The sequence below is a fragment of the Cadophora gregata genome (genome assembly GCF_030347475.1).
Source record: "Cadophora gregata isolate MNR1 chromosome Unknown scaffold_9, whole genome shotgun sequence".
NCBI classification, from domain to species: domain Eukaryota; kingdom Fungi; phylum Ascomycota; class Leotiomycetes; order Helotiales; family Ploettnerulaceae; genus Cadophora; species Cadophora gregata.
In genome coordinates, this window is record NW_026695932.1 from 968,315 (window position 1) to 985,173 (window position 16,859).

The 16,859-nt window shown below is 48.8% G+C and overlaps 8 protein-coding genes across 9 annotated transcripts; 4 read left to right on the top strand and 4 right to left on the bottom strand.

Annotated features, from left to right (window-relative positions):
• Positions 1–97: 97 nt before the first annotated feature.
• ONS95_014642 (uncharacterized protein) lies at positions 98–1,893 on the bottom strand (the record flags this gene model as incomplete). Its single annotated transcript, XM_058508303.1, has 3 exons — positions 98–1,199; positions 1,243–1,605; positions 1,661–1,893. The coding sequence occupies 3 exons, from the start codon at positions 1,891–1,893 to the stop codon at positions 419–421; spliced, it is 1,377 nt and encodes a 458-aa protein (XP_058355988.1). The 3' UTR covers positions 98–418.
• Positions 1,736–4,381, top strand: ONS95_014643 (uncharacterized protein). Of its 2 annotated transcripts, XM_058508305.1 has the most exons (3): positions 1,736–2,090; positions 2,149–3,204; positions 3,250–4,381. In XM_058508305.1, the coding sequence occupies exons 2-3, from the start codon at positions 2,665–2,667 to the stop codon at positions 4,213–4,215; spliced, it is 1,506 nt and encodes a 501-aa protein (XP_058355990.1). In that variant the 5' UTR covers positions 1,736–2,090; positions 2,149–2,664; the 3' UTR covers positions 4,216–4,381. The 2 variants fall into 2 exon arrangements, with proteins under 2 accessions (XP_058355990.1, XP_058355989.1); XM_058508304.1 differs by having other exon boundaries at positions 1,736–3,204.
• A 435-nt stretch (positions 4,382–4,816) lies between these two features.
• On the top strand, positions 4,817–6,555 carry ONS95_014644 (uncharacterized protein; the record flags this gene model as incomplete). The annotated part of the gene is made up of 6 exons (XM_058508306.1): positions 4,817–4,886; positions 4,947–5,027; positions 5,083–5,193; positions 5,245–5,607; positions 5,655–6,014; positions 6,068–6,555. 6 exons carry the CDS (start codon positions 4,817–4,819, stop codon positions 6,553–6,555), a joined length of 1,473 nt encoding a protein of 490 aa, XP_058355991.1.
• Positions 6,556–6,838: 283 nt separating this feature from the next.
• On the bottom strand, positions 6,839–7,288 carry ONS95_014645 (uncharacterized protein; the record flags this gene model as incomplete). The annotated part of the gene is made up of 1 exon (XM_058508307.1): positions 6,839–7,288. One exon carries the CDS (start codon positions 7,286–7,288, stop codon positions 6,839–6,841), a length of 450 nt encoding a protein of 149 aa, XP_058355992.1.
• Positions 7,289–8,866: 1,578 nt separating this feature from the next.
• Positions 8,867–9,655, top strand: ONS95_014646 (uncharacterized protein; the record flags this gene model as incomplete). The annotated part of the gene is made up of 1 exon (XM_058508308.1): positions 8,867–9,655. The coding sequence occupies one exon, from the start codon at positions 8,867–8,869 to the stop codon at positions 9,653–9,655; it is 789 nt and encodes a 262-aa protein (XP_058355993.1).
• Positions 9,656–9,843: 188 nt separating this feature from the next.
• Positions 9,844–11,054, top strand: ONS95_014647 (uncharacterized protein; the record flags this gene model as incomplete). Its single annotated transcript, XM_058508309.1, has 2 exons — positions 9,844–9,916; positions 10,021–11,054. 2 exons carry the CDS (start codon positions 9,844–9,846, stop codon positions 10,893–10,895), a joined length of 948 nt encoding a protein of 315 aa, XP_058355994.1. The 3' UTR covers positions 10,896–11,054.
• On the bottom strand, positions 11,055–12,154 carry ONS95_014648 (uncharacterized protein; the record flags this gene model as incomplete). The annotated part of the gene is made up of 2 exons (XM_058508310.1): positions 11,055–11,862; positions 11,934–12,154. 2 exons carry the CDS (start codon positions 12,152–12,154, stop codon positions 11,508–11,510), a joined length of 576 nt encoding a protein of 191 aa, XP_058355995.1. The 3' UTR covers positions 11,055–11,507.
• A 2,030-nt stretch (positions 12,155–14,184) lies between these two features.
• Positions 14,185–16,791, bottom strand: ONS95_014649 (uncharacterized protein; the record flags this gene model as incomplete). The annotated part of the gene is made up of 5 exons (XM_058508311.1): positions 14,185–15,829; positions 15,888–16,320; positions 16,383–16,423; positions 16,475–16,595; positions 16,755–16,791. 5 exons carry the CDS (start codon positions 16,789–16,791, stop codon positions 14,185–14,187), a joined length of 2,277 nt encoding a protein of 758 aa, XP_058355996.1.
• Between the last annotated feature and the right edge of the window lie 68 nt (positions 16,792–16,859).

A 16,859-nucleotide genomic window follows, 5' to 3' on the forward strand; every position in this document is an offset into this window, starting at 1 on the left:
TTGCTCCATCAAGAACTTCCACATCCAGTCATCGAGTAGAAAAGAATTGAGTGAACTCAGTTGGCAGTGGTTTTGAAATGTTCGAAGACGACCAACCTGTTTGACTGTCAGTGAATACTAGGGTCTCTTATGGAGAGGTACTTGCCGCAGAATCAATTACTGGCCAGTATTGCTTCAGCTTCATAAGAATTTCGAAGTTTGACAACAGACACAACCTTGCTCTGTCCACATCACCGCCACCAAGCAGCAGTGTATGGAGGTGAACGCTGCTGCTTACGACCAAAATGTGCCCGATAATATAGCTGCGACGATTGGAATGTCAGCAGTATCACTCACTTTACTCCCTGTCTCTTGAGCAGGCTTGGGAATAAACACTTGGAAAAAGAGAACTGCGTGGAAATGGACACTGCTTAACTCACTAAACAAGCTGGCCACCATTGGATGCAATCTCGGACACCATAATCGCGTGGTTTTTGCACTCATGTGCGAGACGATCATCATTTCGGGGGTCCAGGAACGGGAAATACAACAGCTGTCGGTAGTGATGATATCCGATGTGCATAGCCAGGAACGTTTTCCCAAACCCAACGCCTTGGAAGTACTTAAAATTCTCGGTGCTGTACTTCAATATAGGCGGCAATTCATATTCCCATCTGTCCAAACGATCTGCGAGTCTTTTTACTTCGCCGATTTGTGTAGCCAGCGTTCTTCCAGTTCCCAACCTAAAGATGACATCTAGGATCTCGCGAAAGAGGTCTATTGTCTTGGCCATCTGGGTCCAGATACCATGACGAGGCAACTTCAGTCGAAGAGCAAGGAAATCTTCTTCATCCAGCAAGAGCAGATTCTCTGGCGGATATTCTGCTCTTGCTGGAGCAACAGACATATCTGCCGAGCTCCATTTGCCAGTAATGACCACTGACAGATATGTACGTCTACGAAGCTCCTGATCGAGAAGGCTCAGTCCTTCAGTCTCCCACAGGCGAAGTGACTGGCAATGAAGTCTTGCCAAGCCAGTACAAATGTGTTTTGCTTTCGCGTCCCCTTCTCCTCCAAGATGTTGGGAGATCAGGATATAACCTTGCACTGTTTCCAGACTGGGGCTGATCATCTCTTTCTGGAGAAGTTCTAGTGAAGTAGCTGCATATTTTCTTGCATAGCCTTGAGGATCCCCTCGAAAATACTCGTTCGTCGAGAATCTGAACATTAGTATGTGGCTATGGCCATTCAGAATATCCTCACCTAGCTGAAAGGGCTATGACCGCGAAAACTAAAGCGGCTGGTGCCGAATTTGAGGCAACTTTCGAAACAAAGCTTGGCTCATGAAAGAGTGTATGAGGCCCATCGTGAATTAATCTGAAATACAGGTCCACCAGTTCATCCAGAACAGGTTGTGGTGGGAGCAGTGATGACGGCTCTTTTGGTAGGATTTTTGAAGAAGTAATGACTTCTGAGTTGACAGGGGAAGAACTATTGTCTGCTGGAACTATGCGACGATTCTTGCTGCTGGTTGTCGCCAAACTGCAGGGCAATGCCTGGTCTCGACACAACTGGCAGCATCCTGATCCTTCACTATCAATCGGGAGACATTTGCGCTTTCGTAACCTAGACGAGGTTCAGCATTATTGTCCTAACCAACTCAAAGAGAATGACTTCTTACCGGCAATTTCGACACGCACTCGACCTTCCACGCTTCTCTAACATGTCCGAATCTCCTGTTGGTACAGGTTGATGGACACTCCTCGACTGCGAAACGTCGCAGCGGGGAAATATGACTTTGATTGGGCTGATCCCCGCACATACTTGGCATTTCCCCAGCCCCGCCTGCCCACATCCTGCAGATGTTTGTGGCGGCGGATCATGTTCCCCCACTCTTTCCAAATCAACTTTCATGCCCGAGTATTCGGACGCGGGATATTAATTTCTACCAATTTTTTTTGGGTCGAGGGCCAAGTTCTATGTGGTTAAAACAATGGATAAGCTATTGTCATGGTGGTCAAGAGAGGTAGACTCGGTGCAGAAGGTACCGACCTACATTAGAGCAACTAGGATGCAAAGCTGGACTTGAACGGACTTCCCTTTTTCACAAAGTAATATTTACATCTTTTCTGTCTAGATCAGAATTCATTGCCAACTATCATGAGAAAGTCACCATCAACTGAAGGCTTCCAGCCAGCCTTCCCTGGTCCTTGGGACCGATACAATTTCTCACCAGAATCCAGGACTCAGTACCCCGTCCGTATATTCCGTACGACTGGTCATGTCGAAAGCGAAACGAAGTTGTTGGACTTTCAAAGCACAATCATCCGCGCTTTGCCGGCCACTAACGGTCATATATCTGGTGACCTATACTCTTCCATCACTCTTGACTTCGGGAAGGAAGTATGTGGGCCAGTAACGATCCGAAGCGGCCCAGCATCGACTCGTCAAACTGTTGCCTTTGCATACGCCGAAAGCTCGCAGTGGGTTGGTTTTGACAGTGACGATGCATCTTCCTTGCGACCTTCCGTGTCCGACGGGCATTTCGAATTTCAAGTTGGACCGAACGAGACATACGAAGTTCCATTGGAGAAGCAAAGAGGTGGCTATCGGTACCTGACTATCTTTTCAAAGACAACGGATGCGATTCTGGATATCAAAGAAGTTTCGGCACGCTTTACTTCGATGCCTCACTGGGAAAATCTGAGAGCCTATCCGTCATATTTTCATTGCAACGACGAGCTTCTCAATCGCCTATGGTATGCATCTGCGTATACCAATCAGCTTTCCACACTAGCGAAGGATCAGTCACGTCGATGCGAACTCGACTCTGGATGGTTGAATAATGCTGTCTGCTGCACGTCTGGCGAGACGGTCATCACAGACGCTCCTCGAAGAGATCGTACGGTATGGGCTGGAGACTTGGCCATTGTTCTCTGGTCTCAATTCGCGACTATTGGGGACTCTATCTCTATGCGCAATGCCTTAGATACGCTCTTCGATGTACAGAGCGAAAAGGGGCAGTTTCCTTGGGCCGGGCCGCCTATCTGTCATGACTCCGTCAGTGACCTCGCAAAGTCAGAAGAGTGGCCCTATATGTCCGATTCTTACCATCTTTGGACTATACTTGTTACAAGACATTTTTATCACTTGACTGGTGACCTGACATGGCTGAAGAGCAAATGGCGTAGCATCATGCTGGGAATGGAGCTGGCGACTTCCAGGGTATGTGTCTCTCGCCATCATTCTCATCATTGCTGACCACAATAGTTTCGACGTCTAGAGGGACTTTACTATTGTGCAGGAATCTTAGACTGGGGCCGTAGCTCAGTGCAAGGATACAATCTGTCTTGCAACATTCTCTTCCACGAGACTCTTGTCAACATGGCACCTCTAGCTCAACTTTTTGGCAATGCGGACGCTTCCAGAGAGTGGCTAGCAATGGCTGAGACCCTCAAGGCAAATTTGGAGGAGTTCTGGGATCCAATCGAGGGACTCTATGTTGACAACTTGAACGACCACAGCCTGCATCCGCAGGATGGAAATTCGTTGGCTTGCTGGTTCGGCATTGCGGACACTGATCGAGCTAGTACCATCACAACAAATCTTAAGAAGAGATGGGGTCCTTACGGTCCGATCAATCCTGAATGCTCCGGACCTGTTTCTCCATTTATTTCAGGCTTCGAACTGCAGGCTCTTGTACGTGCCAACAAGATGAACGATGCTCTCCAAATGATCCGTACTGCTTGGGGCTGGATGATCAACAATCCAGCCAGCACTAACAGCACGATGCTGGAAGCTTGGGGAGGAGACGGCCAGCTAACTTATCCATTCTACAAAGATAAGCCTAGTTTCATATCTCACTGTCATCCTTTCTCCACAGGACCAGTTTTAGTGATGACTTTCGAGCTGCTTGGTCTTAATATCACAGAAGCTGGAGGTACCGCGTGGGAGTTCAGACCAACGCCAGGGGATTTGGAACACTGTGAAGGTGGTTTCACGGGTGTACATGGCAAGTACTCGGCTGGATGGAGGAAGGAGAGGAAGAATGGTAGTATTGTATTCACTTGCTGGGTGGAAGCTCCAGTGGGGACGACTGGAAGAGTGAGACGACCGAATGGAATCGGACAGACTGTGTCAGCGAATGGGCACAATATCAAGAGCTCATCCTCTGATGGTTACCAGTGGATTGATAGCGTAAAGGGGGGCAGACGCCATGAATTTGTAATTGTGTAATCTATATTCGCGAAAACTGAATATCAATTCTTTACAGTAACATTTACTAAATCCACCAAAGCACCACGTGCGTTGAATTTATATACTCTATTGATCTTCACGTTGTTTTTTACTGCCAAGAGGTGATCAAAGTGACGAATATTGCAGACGACATGTCCAATTGATCCAACAAGTCTCCATCATCCCAATAAGTCCTCCAGGTTCTCCCCAGCTTCGGCAGCGAGCCCCCGAAAATACCGACACCGCACGGCGGCGAACCAGCGTATCACAGCTCAGGACCTCCGCAAGCCAACCCAGCCTAAGGTATCTCTTCCCCGCTGCCAAGGCCAGGATCCTGACCTCAGACATGACCTTCCCCAGACTCAAATTTGCCTCTGTACGACACCACATATCATGAGCTCAAAGATGGCGGTCCGCTTCTTCGTCCTCGGGACAACTCACGACGTGTGGCGCCCGAAGCTTGCAGTCATTATCCTCACCGTGAACCGTGCACTGGATGGCTGATGAAGATATAAGGAGGCGACGTCCCTTCCGAGAATCTGAGTTCCGGGAGACATAACAGAGCAACAGAGACATCGAGTACGAAATTATCATCGCGATCATGAATTCTTACGTTCTTCTCATTGCCCTTGTGGTGGCTACTGGAGGCTTCGTTTTTGGAGTCGACTCTGGTTAGTTCCCTCCATCAATGTCTTCGTCCATACAAGAGGCTTGTCACTAACACTTTCCAGGCATCATAGCAACAACACTTGGACATAAATCTTTTGCTATCTACATGTATGGTCCTTCAGCCAAAAACGCGTCATTGACAGGTGAGCCACTTTCTTAACCATTCAAAAGATAGGACAAGTCTCATATAAATCTTAGGTGCCATCGTCTCGCTTTACAATGCCGGTCAAGCTCTTGGTACCTTCATCACTGGATATAGCGCAGATAGGTTTAGTCGCAGATGGACCATATGCGCCGCAGGAGTTCTGGGTATGAACAAGACTCTATTGTCAAGCCCTTGACTGTCACTGACATGCTCAGCCACGTTTGGAGCAGCTCTACAAACGGCCGCCCAGAACGTTGGTATGATGATCGCCGGCAGATTTATTGCTGGTCTCGCATGCGGCATGATCCTCGCTGTTGTGCCTGTTTACATTGCGGAAGTATCACCTCCCAAGAATCGTGGCTTCATTGTCGGTTTGCAAGGCATGATGATCTCGATTGGCTTCATGGTCGCGAATTGGATTGGCTATGCAGGGGGCTACGCTTCTGGCAATGCTCAATGGAGAATCCCTCTCGCTATGCAGATGCCTGGGGCCATACTTCTCTCCATTGGCTGTTTCTTCATTCCATATACTCCTCGTTGGCTGGTCGGAAAGGAGAGATATGACGAGGCTAAAGCAGGTATGAACAATATATGCCATGAACTAGTACTTGCTTAACTGAAATAGTTATTATCCGCCTCCACGGAGAACAGACAGAGGAGTTCCTTGCCCAAGAGTTCACGCAGATCCACGACCAAATCCTCCTTGAAAACGAGGGACGGAACACGGGTCTGGTTTCCTCGGTTGGCAAGCTCTTCTCCAAGCAGTATTTTCGTCGCACAGCCACTGCTTGTTTTATATTGATGATGGGACAATTAAGTGGTTCGACTGTCATACAGAACTACCAAAGCATTTTTTATGCTGCTGTCGGATATACTGGTCGTACAGGGCTTCTAATTTCTGGCATTTACGGTTTTATGGGCATTTTCGGACAGATCGCCTACTTAGCCTTTGTAGCAGACAAGTGGATGAGGACAAGAACACTCTGTAAATTCCGTCCAGTTCCTATCTAGGTTGCATCGCGTTCTGACATCAAGTAGGGATTGGGTCTGGCTTTCTATGCGTAATGATCAGTATCATCATGGCACTATCCGCTGAGTTCGGAGCCGGAACGACCGATCAATCGGGGCCTCGAGCTGCTATCGCCTTCATCTTCATCTACTCGTTTGGCTACGCCCTATTCTTCAACGCCATGGTCTGGGTCGTGCCCGTGGAGCTCTTCCCATTCTTCCTGCGATCCAAGGGGCTCGGGCTAGCTGTCTTCTCTAAAGCTGTTGTCGCCATCGTTCTCGCCCAAATTACTCCAATCGCCATCGAAAACGTTCATTGGAGATATTACTCCTTGTTCATTGCTTCAAACTTTGCTGCTGGTTTGATCTACTATTTTTTCCTGCCGGAGACAAAGGGAAAGAGTCTTGAGGAAATTGCGGAGCTGTTTGGAGATGCGTTGGCCACGGAGCAGTTGGAGGACATTGATACTAGTGGCAAGGAGAGAATAAATCCTACCAAGCATGTGGAGAGTGCTTGATAATGGGCAAGGAAGACACCTGCTTTTGTTGGTTGGTGTGATCTGTCCAAACAAATGTTATCGGTTTGGTCTGTGAACAAACTCAAATTGTACTAGCATTCGTATCATTGCGAAGAACACGATAGTCCTCGTTGCCATAGTCTTACTTCTACCCATGTATGCGTTGATTTCCACGTGTGATCCAAGCAAATTCCCTTTGACATAACTCTGTTGAGGTCTACTGAGTCTAACCTTCGTACCTCTACCCCCTCTTTGACCATTGACCAGCAATACCCATCCCTACTTACTCCACCAAAATCCTAGCAAACCTCAATTCCGGCTCTCTCCATCCGTGATTAAGCTTCATATCATTCAACCTTCCCAACGTCCTTAACACATCTCTCACATCCCCGCCAACCTTCTTGTCTTCTAAGAAAACCTCTTCACACTCCAACAGTCTCCTCTCGTCCGCTCTCCTCCTCTCCTTATCCCTCCCCATCAAGCTATTCCCTCCAACCAAGACTCCGCCCGTTAACACCAGCGTCAGGACTTCCAATCCGCAGAGCCCAGCACCAGGATGGAAAATCATGAACCTCAAGTCCCCGCCCGCTTCCAGCACTGCACCTCCTCGCCTCGCGTACTTCATCTTCCACATTTCATCCTGCAAAGCGAGGTGTGTGATGGCTCCTCTTAGTTCCGGGACAATCCAGTCGCTGAAATCGGCAGTTAGGGTGTTGATATCGTCGAGGTACATCGTGTCGTCTAAGTCGGGGTTGCCATATAGAGAGATGGGATGTGTGAACAGAGATCGGGCACATGGGGAGAAGAAAGGCACGAAGGTCTTAGTATGGACCAAACGGGATTCTCGACAAGCTGCGCGGCAGCTGTCTGCTGTGTAAGTGCGGGGCAGGAGAGCTTTGGTTTGAGGGATAGAATACTCCCATATTTTAAGGCGCAGCTCGGTCGGAAGAAGGGGAAAGAGTTTGAAAGTGTCCATTTTCCAAATAAATGGCCCGATATGTATAGTGGTGATTTTGGTATTGTGACGATAAGTTGCTAATGGAGGTGCAGATAATGTCCGTCTGATGGCGGGGTACATTTAGCGCTAAAGCCCCAAGCTGGGATGGCTTCGGTAAATTTGTGGAAATGTTAAGCGACCATAACAAGACATTTAGAAGCTTAAAAGCTGAAGAAGGAGCGTAAGGAATACCCAACCTCAAGAGAAATAGATTGAATCGATGAGAATTACAAGCATTATACGTGGATTGTCAAAGCGAAACAATGTAGATTCCAATTTATCAATCTAGCCATTTCAGTCTTCGTTGGACTCGAGAAGAGGAGGAGGGAAATGTTGACGAACTTACGAGGGAACAAATCTGGCATCTCATCTGTAAGGCTTGCTACATGTGAGTAGATGTTGGCGGTCATAAAGCAAGAAGCATAGAAGGGCAGAAGTGACAAGACTTCTCACGGAGGAAATCATCGGCAGTCAAAGTTTCCACATCCATGCAATGAAGATATTATTGTACGGATTACAGAGATAAATACTCCCACTACTATGACGGCAGATTATCACATAGCCGATTCAAGGGAAGCGATGATGTTGAAAGAATGGGAGTCCATAATATCCAGTGACAACAATTCGTTTCGCACGGAAGAGGAGGGGCAACATTCGGCCGAGGACATCAGCACAGGCCACTTCGCCAAGCTTTTAACGAAGTCAATATCCAACTTCTTCCCATCAGGCATGGCAAACTCGGAAAATCTGGGGTCGGTATAACCTCAGTCGAAGGAGTACGGACGTAAAGGAATCTCTCATCGGAGCAGAAATGGGAGCCATTCTGTCCCAGCGAAATCATCGAGTCTCCTAGGGTCATCATCAACAAGCATTGCCTCGAGTTTCTATTCAGGAAACTCGCCGATGGACAAAGTCCGCATGATACGGACGTATTCTCCTCTTAACAAAAACGCAGCTACTGTACTCGTACAGCTGATTATACTCCAGATCCAATCACCTATGACATTGTAATGTTGAACAAGATGGAATCTATCCTACAAGAGGCGTCGAACTTATGCTGTTCAACGGCAAAGCTACGGACGTACAGTACTATTACCAGACGTCGTCGGAGAAGCTAGGAATCTCCAATTTAGCTATCGCTGATAGCAAAGTCCCCGAACATGACAACCAGCGTTTTTCGAGGTGAATTTAATCTCTCCGAGGATCTCATGTAAGCCCCGCTCTCCCAGAATGCTGGGTCCACCGCGTCTCCGAGAAGTAGGTCTTGAGTAACATCGTCAGCTGGGCACTATCACTCTCGTCCCGAATCACATCATGGAATCAGCTTCAGCATCAACCTCAGCTTCCGTACCTGCACCTGTATCAATTGAGTTCTCACCGTTTCACAGACTTCCGGTCGAGCTCCGCGTGAGAATCTGGTCATTCGCTGTAGAACAGAGAGTCGTACATGTTGAGTGGTCGAGACCCCGTCGCCAATGTCTGTCGCCAGATATCCCAGCTATCTTGCAGGTCTCGAGGGAGTCCAGGGCTGAGGGTCTGAAGATATATCACGCCGTTCTAAACACTTCCAATTCATCGACTCCGGTGTACATCAACTTCGACCTCGATACGGTCTCCTTCAGATGGAAAACCTTTGGCCGTAGGCCGGCTAAGCATGCAGTTTCATTGGGAGAGGACTGCCGACGCATCAAATTCTTGATGATAGACGCCTGTGTCCGTCTCAATGACGGGATGGAACTAATCAAGTTTGAGAGCTTGGAGGAACTTCAGATAGAGGGCTGTACAGATGAAGTCCCAGACGCCATTGGGAATGTTGCCTTGTTTCAATGCGCCTTCAAGCCTTGGGTCAAATCTATCCTGCCGGGGACAAAGGCACGCAAATTACCGAGACTCAGATGCTTAGATCAAGGGACAAGATGTCGGGATCATTGGTGGTTTGGAGCTTGGAATGAGAGTTGTACAAGAGCAGTGTTTAATAGAAGTAAGGAGAGAGGTTCGAATTGCTGGCAGCTGATGTATACGGTCATCAATGATCTAGCACATGGTTGTCTGCAAGAGAGGGAGTCTCATGGACAATCCATTGAGGTACAAACCATCACGTAGCCTCTATGCAACCTCCACAAATTCGTACCTAAGAAGAGTAACCATCGACCGCCATACACGTGACTGTAAAGCGGTGACCATTTTCAGCTGTGTTGCTGGGGCAGAATAGTGAGCTCAACCTCAAATTTCTATGAATGTAGAGACAGGATCCCCTTTTCTACACGGTGCAGTGTCTTTTATTCTCCAAGATGCCGAAAGAGAAATCCGTCAATCCTGCGCAAGCTCAGCGCAAAGCGGAAAAAGTAAAAGCCATAAAGAAAGGTATGCCAACAGCCAAACACACTGATTCCTGCCCACTTCTATCCCCAATTACTTGCTCTCTCAACCTCTACCTAAGGTGTATACTCTCTGACAGCAAATTAAAGGCAAAGCCGAAGCCCAAAACCGGCGCAATGAAAAACTTGCCAAGCGCAATCCAGCTCACCTCGAGAAAGAGCTTGCAGAACTCAAATCCCTCGAAACTGCCGGCACCCTAACATCCCACGAGAAGTCTGTCCTCGAAGGTCTGGAGCGAGATCTGAAAGCAGTCAAGAAAGCTAGAGAGGCATTGGGTGATGCGGCGCCAAAATTTGGAGCTGGGGAGCGGAGGGACAGGGGCGAAAGGGGGGAGCGGGGAGGCAGAGGAGGTATGAGGGGAGGAAGGGGAGGAGCGGGTGTGCTTGGTAAGAGGAGGAGGGATGATGGGGAAAGTAGTGAGGAGAGCGATATTCCAGAGGATGTTAAGAGTATTCCCATGCCACGCGACACGCCGCCACCTATACCGAAGGAGGTCCTTGATAAATGGTATCAGAGGAGACGAGAGCGGATCGCAGCGCAATATCCTGGCTCAGATGCTGCGAGAGGTGGCAGAGGAGGAGGAGCTACAAATGCGAATAATACACCTTTGGGAGCAAACGAGAGGAGAGTGGGTAATGCGGATGCGGATGCTGAGGCTGGGCAGGAGAGGCAGAGGGTGGTGGTCGAGGCAAAGACTACATATGAGGCCAAGCCTGTGATCAGAGACTTGAGAAAGGAGGCTACGGCATTTGTCCCTGCTGCTGTGAGGGCAAAACTGGATAAGGCGAAGGGCGTTGGAGTACTGGTGGAGCCTGAGGAGGCTGATGCACTTGAAAGAGCTGGTTATATGGGCAAGACGGCTACGAGTGACGATATTGCTGGCACTGGTGGCGGTGGAGAGTACACATCGCAGAAGGGACTAAGGACAGTAACGATGGAAGAAGTCGACGATGAAGATGGCTAGTTGCATATGCTAGATGAAACGGAAAGAATTAATACGATACCCCTCCTTTTATGGCGCCGACTACTGGGCCTGGCCAAAACGTAATGCTGTATTATGAAGGTATCACAGGGCTTTCCTTAATACGAGTAGAATATAAAAGGCATCCAGCGGCCCACAGGTAAATTTAGACCTGAGATAAATAGGGCCAATGTCATGCTCTTGTAAAGCCTAGCCACATGGCAAGCGCATTTGTAGCCATTTACGGCTTGAAGTTATCATCATAGTATGCGGCATACAGGCTAAGAGTGATGATGTGGCTTCAAGTTCGAAATGTTCTTCATTGAAAGCAGATTGAACAATGAAATCGGACTTGACAAGTCAAGTCTACTACACGGACGGAGGAAAGTGCAAATATCAAAGAGGGAAAGGGGCTCTTCAAGGACTTTTCATAGGTTACCCGAAGGTTACTCGAAGGTTATTCGAAGATTTTCGAAGAGCCGGATGAACCCTCGAAGTTCTCAAAGACCAAGAGTGGGCCCCTTGAGGCGGTCAACCAAAGTCAAGTTACCCTGGACAGAGGCCTTCAAGAAGTGGTATTTTCCATAGAGATTGACATCCAAGGGATTGCCATCCTCACGCTCCCAGAACCACTCCTTTCGTAACATCAGCAGTGTTAACCGAGACCAAGCGGCCCGGAGAGCGGATCCACTTGTTTGCTGTTTCGATGAGACGGAGACGGTGCCATGCGGCCTTACATTCCTCAGCGAAGTGGATGGTTCTTCTGGACTCAAGTGAAGTGAAGGACTGGAGACGGACATTGAGACAGACGACACCAGTTGAAGCCCGAGCAATGTTACGCATGACGGAGAAGGAGCTAGGCTCGGTGTTGGGCTTCGAGAAGTCCATGGTGAGGGTACGGAGGTTGCTGATGAGTTGGCATCTGTTTGCCTTCATTTGAAGAAAGCAGAACTTGTATTCATCATTTCCGCTGTAATTTTCATGTCAGCTATGTTCTTGTTTGCACATAAGAAGGCAGAGGAAGACGCGACTTGAACTGACAGATCATCCCATTGGAAGTATAGGTGGCGAAGATATTGGACCTTGTGGGCATTCATCTTGTTGAACATCGCCTCATTAGCGAGTGTGAGTTGGAAGTTGATCTCCTTGTAAGCTGCCTTTGCCTCGTCGTAGAGGAAGTCGTCGCACAAAGCGACCTGGTAGAAGGGAGGAATTTGACCATCATGACAAAGAGCAAAGACGTCAGAGGAGAGGTATATCATCTTGCGAAAATACCTCTCCTCTTGCGAACCTCGGGGGGAAACTTCTTGAAGTGGAAGGTGGAGTAGATGTTCTTCAAGTCCTCAATTGGTAGCCTCATATTAAGAGATGGTAGGAGCTTGAAACCAGTTGGTGGTGGAGAACTTGGCTTTTGGGTTGATGTTGATGGCGATGGCGAGAGGGATTAGAGTGGCTGCAAGAGCGGCACAGAGCTGAGTAGCGGTGGACTTGTCTGCAAGAACCAAGTCGATGAGCTCATTATAAGAGAGAAAGAGAGACTCAGTATTGTGAAAGCGATGAAAGTAGAGCCAATGATATAGTGGATAGCAACTGAGTTGCGCTCACCCTCAGACTCCTTCCGGGCGCGCATAACGTGCTCAATAATGGCGGTTTCAATGGTTACGCGATCAGTAAACTCTCCGGGTGTGTAAACTCGAAAGACGTTGACAGGCTTAGGAGCTACGGCTACAGCTACAGCTGGAGTAGACACATTCTTCTTCTTGGTACCAGGTCCACGTCACTGACCACGATTGGAGGGAGGGCGAATTGCGGCACGGGTGGCACGAGGCCTACCACCAACGGTCTGGGGGTTATTGCTATTGGAGCTCATGGTACAGTTGGGATGTGTGTTGTTGTACTTGTGGTAATGAAGCTGCGATTGGAATCACAGTGGTGATAGCGGAGTTGGGATTATGTGCGGAGGCATAATTCGAGGATGAAGTAGAAAGGAAGAGGACGAGGAAGGAAAACAGGCACATTAAATAAGTAGGTGCTAGCGTTGGCAGATTCTTCATGCGAATGAAGGTATCGTGATGAGTTTGATGTCGCTGCAGCAAAGGTGAATATCACATTCATTGACCTCCCACATGGTACCAACGACATCACAATCACTCTAGACTGCAAGCAACGGGACGGCCGTTTCAATTGTAATTAGAACTTAAAAATTTCATACGCAGGAACTTCTTCATTTTTGAAAGGTTAAGAACACGCAGGTTGTGGTAGTATTGAAGAGGAATTTGAGGAGCTTTAAGCGAGACGAGCTCACCTCTGTGAAAACAACGTTGCTGTGGCGACCCACATGAAGAGCCCCGGGAGGCTGGGCTTATTTAGAAGAACATAGAAACAGCTGCATTCAATTGTTCAAAGTAATTCACCTTCCCGAAACATATCCAATAAATCGGAATGGCAATCTGCGAAGACGGAGGGCAGGTCGAAGTTGAATGGGCAGTCAAAAGTCACGTGAAAAGTCAGGTCTGAAAGTCAACCGGGGTGAAAAAGTCCAATGAACTCTCGTATTTGTTGCTGAAAATGACTGACTACCTGCCCTGGGGTACCATTCAACCCAGTCAGTGAAGCTCAGGTCTCTATACAATTATCTACCACAAACAGAGACCGCTAGTCATCAGCGTCGTCACAGTCCCCCATTCCAACTGACAGATCCCTCTCCATCCTCCCTCCCTATTTGATTGATACAGGGTGCCGATAGCGTCGCCCCAGCCATTGATCCAGGTTTTCATTTTTCGTATGCTGAAAACTCCGTCCACAAGCCGATCAGTGGTTCGCTTGAGCACCACACTTAAAATCCACCGTTCCATGTTGCTTCGCAGGCGGAAGTAGAAATTATTTGCGCAAGACGCCGAGCCCAATGCAATATTACCAGAAAGGAAACAAGAATGTGTGCATTGTGCCGCAGCATGCGTATTTACGTCGTCGTCCCGGATAGACCACTGACAATTATGTTACCAAAGCCTCAAAATCTAAATCCCGGTCTCGTCATTATGCCCTAGGAGAGGCCTCAGCGCTCTCGTGGATGCTGGTCATTTTACCCTTTTGATCAAGTCTATTAAAACAAAGTAAATAATTGTATGTGCAGGTTGAAGTTGATTAGGCCGTGATTCGAAGTAGAGACAGTCGCAGTGAGCAGAACTAGGTGTGAACGGAAGGCTTGATATCCACAGGCATCTCCGGGTGAGACTGTTGCCGCTCTTTGGACATGACTGTCATCGATGATTGCTTTAAACTCCTGCTGTATTTACCGTACGCCGATGGGGGGCCTTGGCCCTAAGCTGCTTTGGCTGCTGTGCGCAGAGGGCTCCGAATCAATATTGGCGCTGTCACCACTCCCCGCGCTAGCGCTCGCACTACCCGTCAGACTTCGAACTTGTACAGGACCTTTGGGTGGATGAAGGGCGCTCACCCCAGCATATTGCTCAACTTGTTGCGGTGCAACTGAATTGCCTTGTCCCGGTGGATGACGGGGAACAGGCTGTCTCATACCTCCTGGAGGCGAAGGTCTGCCGTTCATCGAAGGTCCCATATGCCCGTTTGGCGGAGACGGCCGACCACCTCTACCGATCTGCGGACTGTATGGATTGGCGGGTGACTGACTTGCTCTCCGAGGGTATGCACCACCTTGGCCGTTAGGTCCAAGTGGGCCGCCATACTGCAATTCGTCTAATCGTGCTGCTGTCAATGAGTTCGTTCTAGAATCCATTCCCATCTGAGCTCGGTCTACATTGCCATATCGATTAGATGAGTAGCCCATCAAAGGGTCATCCATGAGAGAGTCGTGTAAACCAGGTACTTGGCTAATTATTCGTGCGCTAGATCTGTTCCTGGGAAAGTTGGGGCGCATGAAGCCACCGCCTCTTCGTCCAGCAGGAGCGTCACCGAACTCCGGATTCTTACGGATCTGGCTCTGACTCGGGCCAGCTTTTCTGTTTCGTCGAGATGTGACGCTCATCATGTCGAAGTTGTCAGGGTCTATCAATGGGACCGGTGGTCCATCTGCAGGATCAACGTAGTCATCATCGTCGTCATCGTCAAAACCTCCATTTCGGACGGATGGTGTGGGTGGTCCCCGGCGAGGAGGACCACGAGAACCCGTCCCATTTCTCAGCCGCAATTCTTGTTCCCGCAGAGCGAGTTCTCGTTGCCGTAACATCAACTCCCGTTCTCGAAGACCGATATCAGCACCTCCATCCCCACCATAATTCGATTCTCCAGACTCTGGAATATCATCGTATAATACCAAGTGACTAAATTCTTCCAGATCGTTGCCTTCCAAGGACCCCCGCCGAGATTGGTTTCGAGGAGCGTAGCCACCACGTCCATAGCCATTTGCAGGTCCGCCATTCATGGGAGGTGGTCCTCGGCGCATCATACCAGGTGGTGGTCCATTCATTGAAGGACCTCGTCCTCGGCCTCTGGGAGGACCATTTCCGTTGACTGAGCCATTCATAGCCGGTCTAGGAGGAGGTGCTGAAGATAATCTGATCGGGGGGTTCACAGCGAGAGGAGAAACGACCGTAGTGTCCTTCCGCTGCTGATTTACAATGTTCACATTGTGCAAAATGGCGTAAAGCGTCTCGATCCTGGGTACCCGAACGCCAGCGCCTTGTGCGAGCTTGATGGGAGAACCCAGATATGTCTCAACCTCCATGGGTCTCTTTGCCATGAAGTCCTGGTACATGATGCTGTTGGCCTCTGTAGGCTTAACCATCTCTGTCATAATTCTTGATTTGAAATCCGCAGGGAAACTGCACTGCTGAGCATTTGCGATTGTGAGGAGTTCATCGAATACTTCAGAGACTAGCGCCTTGACGCCAACCTTTTCAAGCAACGCGCTATGGGTCGGGGTTTCGAAGATTACACTTAGAGGATGAAAAGCAATAGGGCTACATGGCAAGGTTAGTAAGTATCGATATTTCCACGGAATCTCTGTAGTGTGCTTACCCGATCATCCGCTCATACTGCTGTTGTCGAATGTTGGTAGAAACATGACAATCCACTTGCCCACTGCTCAATGTCATGGCCAGAGCATCTGCCATATCTCCTTGGATAGTGCTGGGCATTGCAGGATTCTTGTTCGCCGGTCCCACCCATACCTCTGTTGAGCCTTTATGTTCGAATTCGCTTGCTCCTAACTGTATAATCTCGGCGCCTGAAACGAGTGACAGCACAACGTTGCTCGGAAATCTCGATTCAAGATGCGCCTCAACCCCTAACGTGTGTGTGGTATTAACAAGAATGCATGTATGTTGCGGAGTAACGACTGATTCAATAACGGACGCAAGGTCGTAGACGTCTGGGAGGGCTTTGACGCAGAGTAGAACATAGTCGAAAGCACCGTCTTTGACGCTTGCAGCATCTTCTGGTGCTCGCACCACTGTTGAGGCTATATCAGCATTTCGTTCACGATAGTAGAAGACACAAATCAGAGTAAATTACCATTGCGAGGCTTGAACCGTTCGTTACCGAAAGATGTGGACCTGGAAACGTCAGTACTTGCCAAAATGAATACCACGGATATCCAAACGTACTTGAACGAGATTCCGTATTGGTGGACCGCGTCAAAACCACTCTTCCACACCAATGTTACATCGCAGGCATTTGTGGCTTGAAGTCGCCAGGACAGAAAAGCTGACACTGCATTTCCGCCAACTACACAGACTCTCATTAGTTCCATCTCCATGATAACACTTGACACATTGGCACAAAAGAGAAAACGAAAGTGGCGCGAAAAATGCTGAGGAGCTTCTGGACTTCGTGGGGAAGGGAAGGTGGAAATTTATCAATAAAAGTAGGGACGGATCGACAAACCTGATAGAATCCGCAGGCGTGGAGGAGACGGAGCCATCTTGACCAGATTGGGAATGCCTCTTCACGGCGCCGTCTGTGGGCTGCAGCAGCTGTGTGCGATGGCTC

Bases quoted from the DNA above. Each gene is read 5' to 3' on its own strand.
- ONS95_014643 (XM_058508304.1), top strand. From the start codon at position 2,140: ATGAGAAAGTCACCATCAACTGAAGGCTTCCAGCCAGCCTTCCCTGGT. The intron at 3,205-3,249 runs GTATGTGTCTCT...TGACCACAATAG, and splicing joins TGGAGCTGGCGACTTCCAGG to TTTCGACGTCTAGAGGGACT.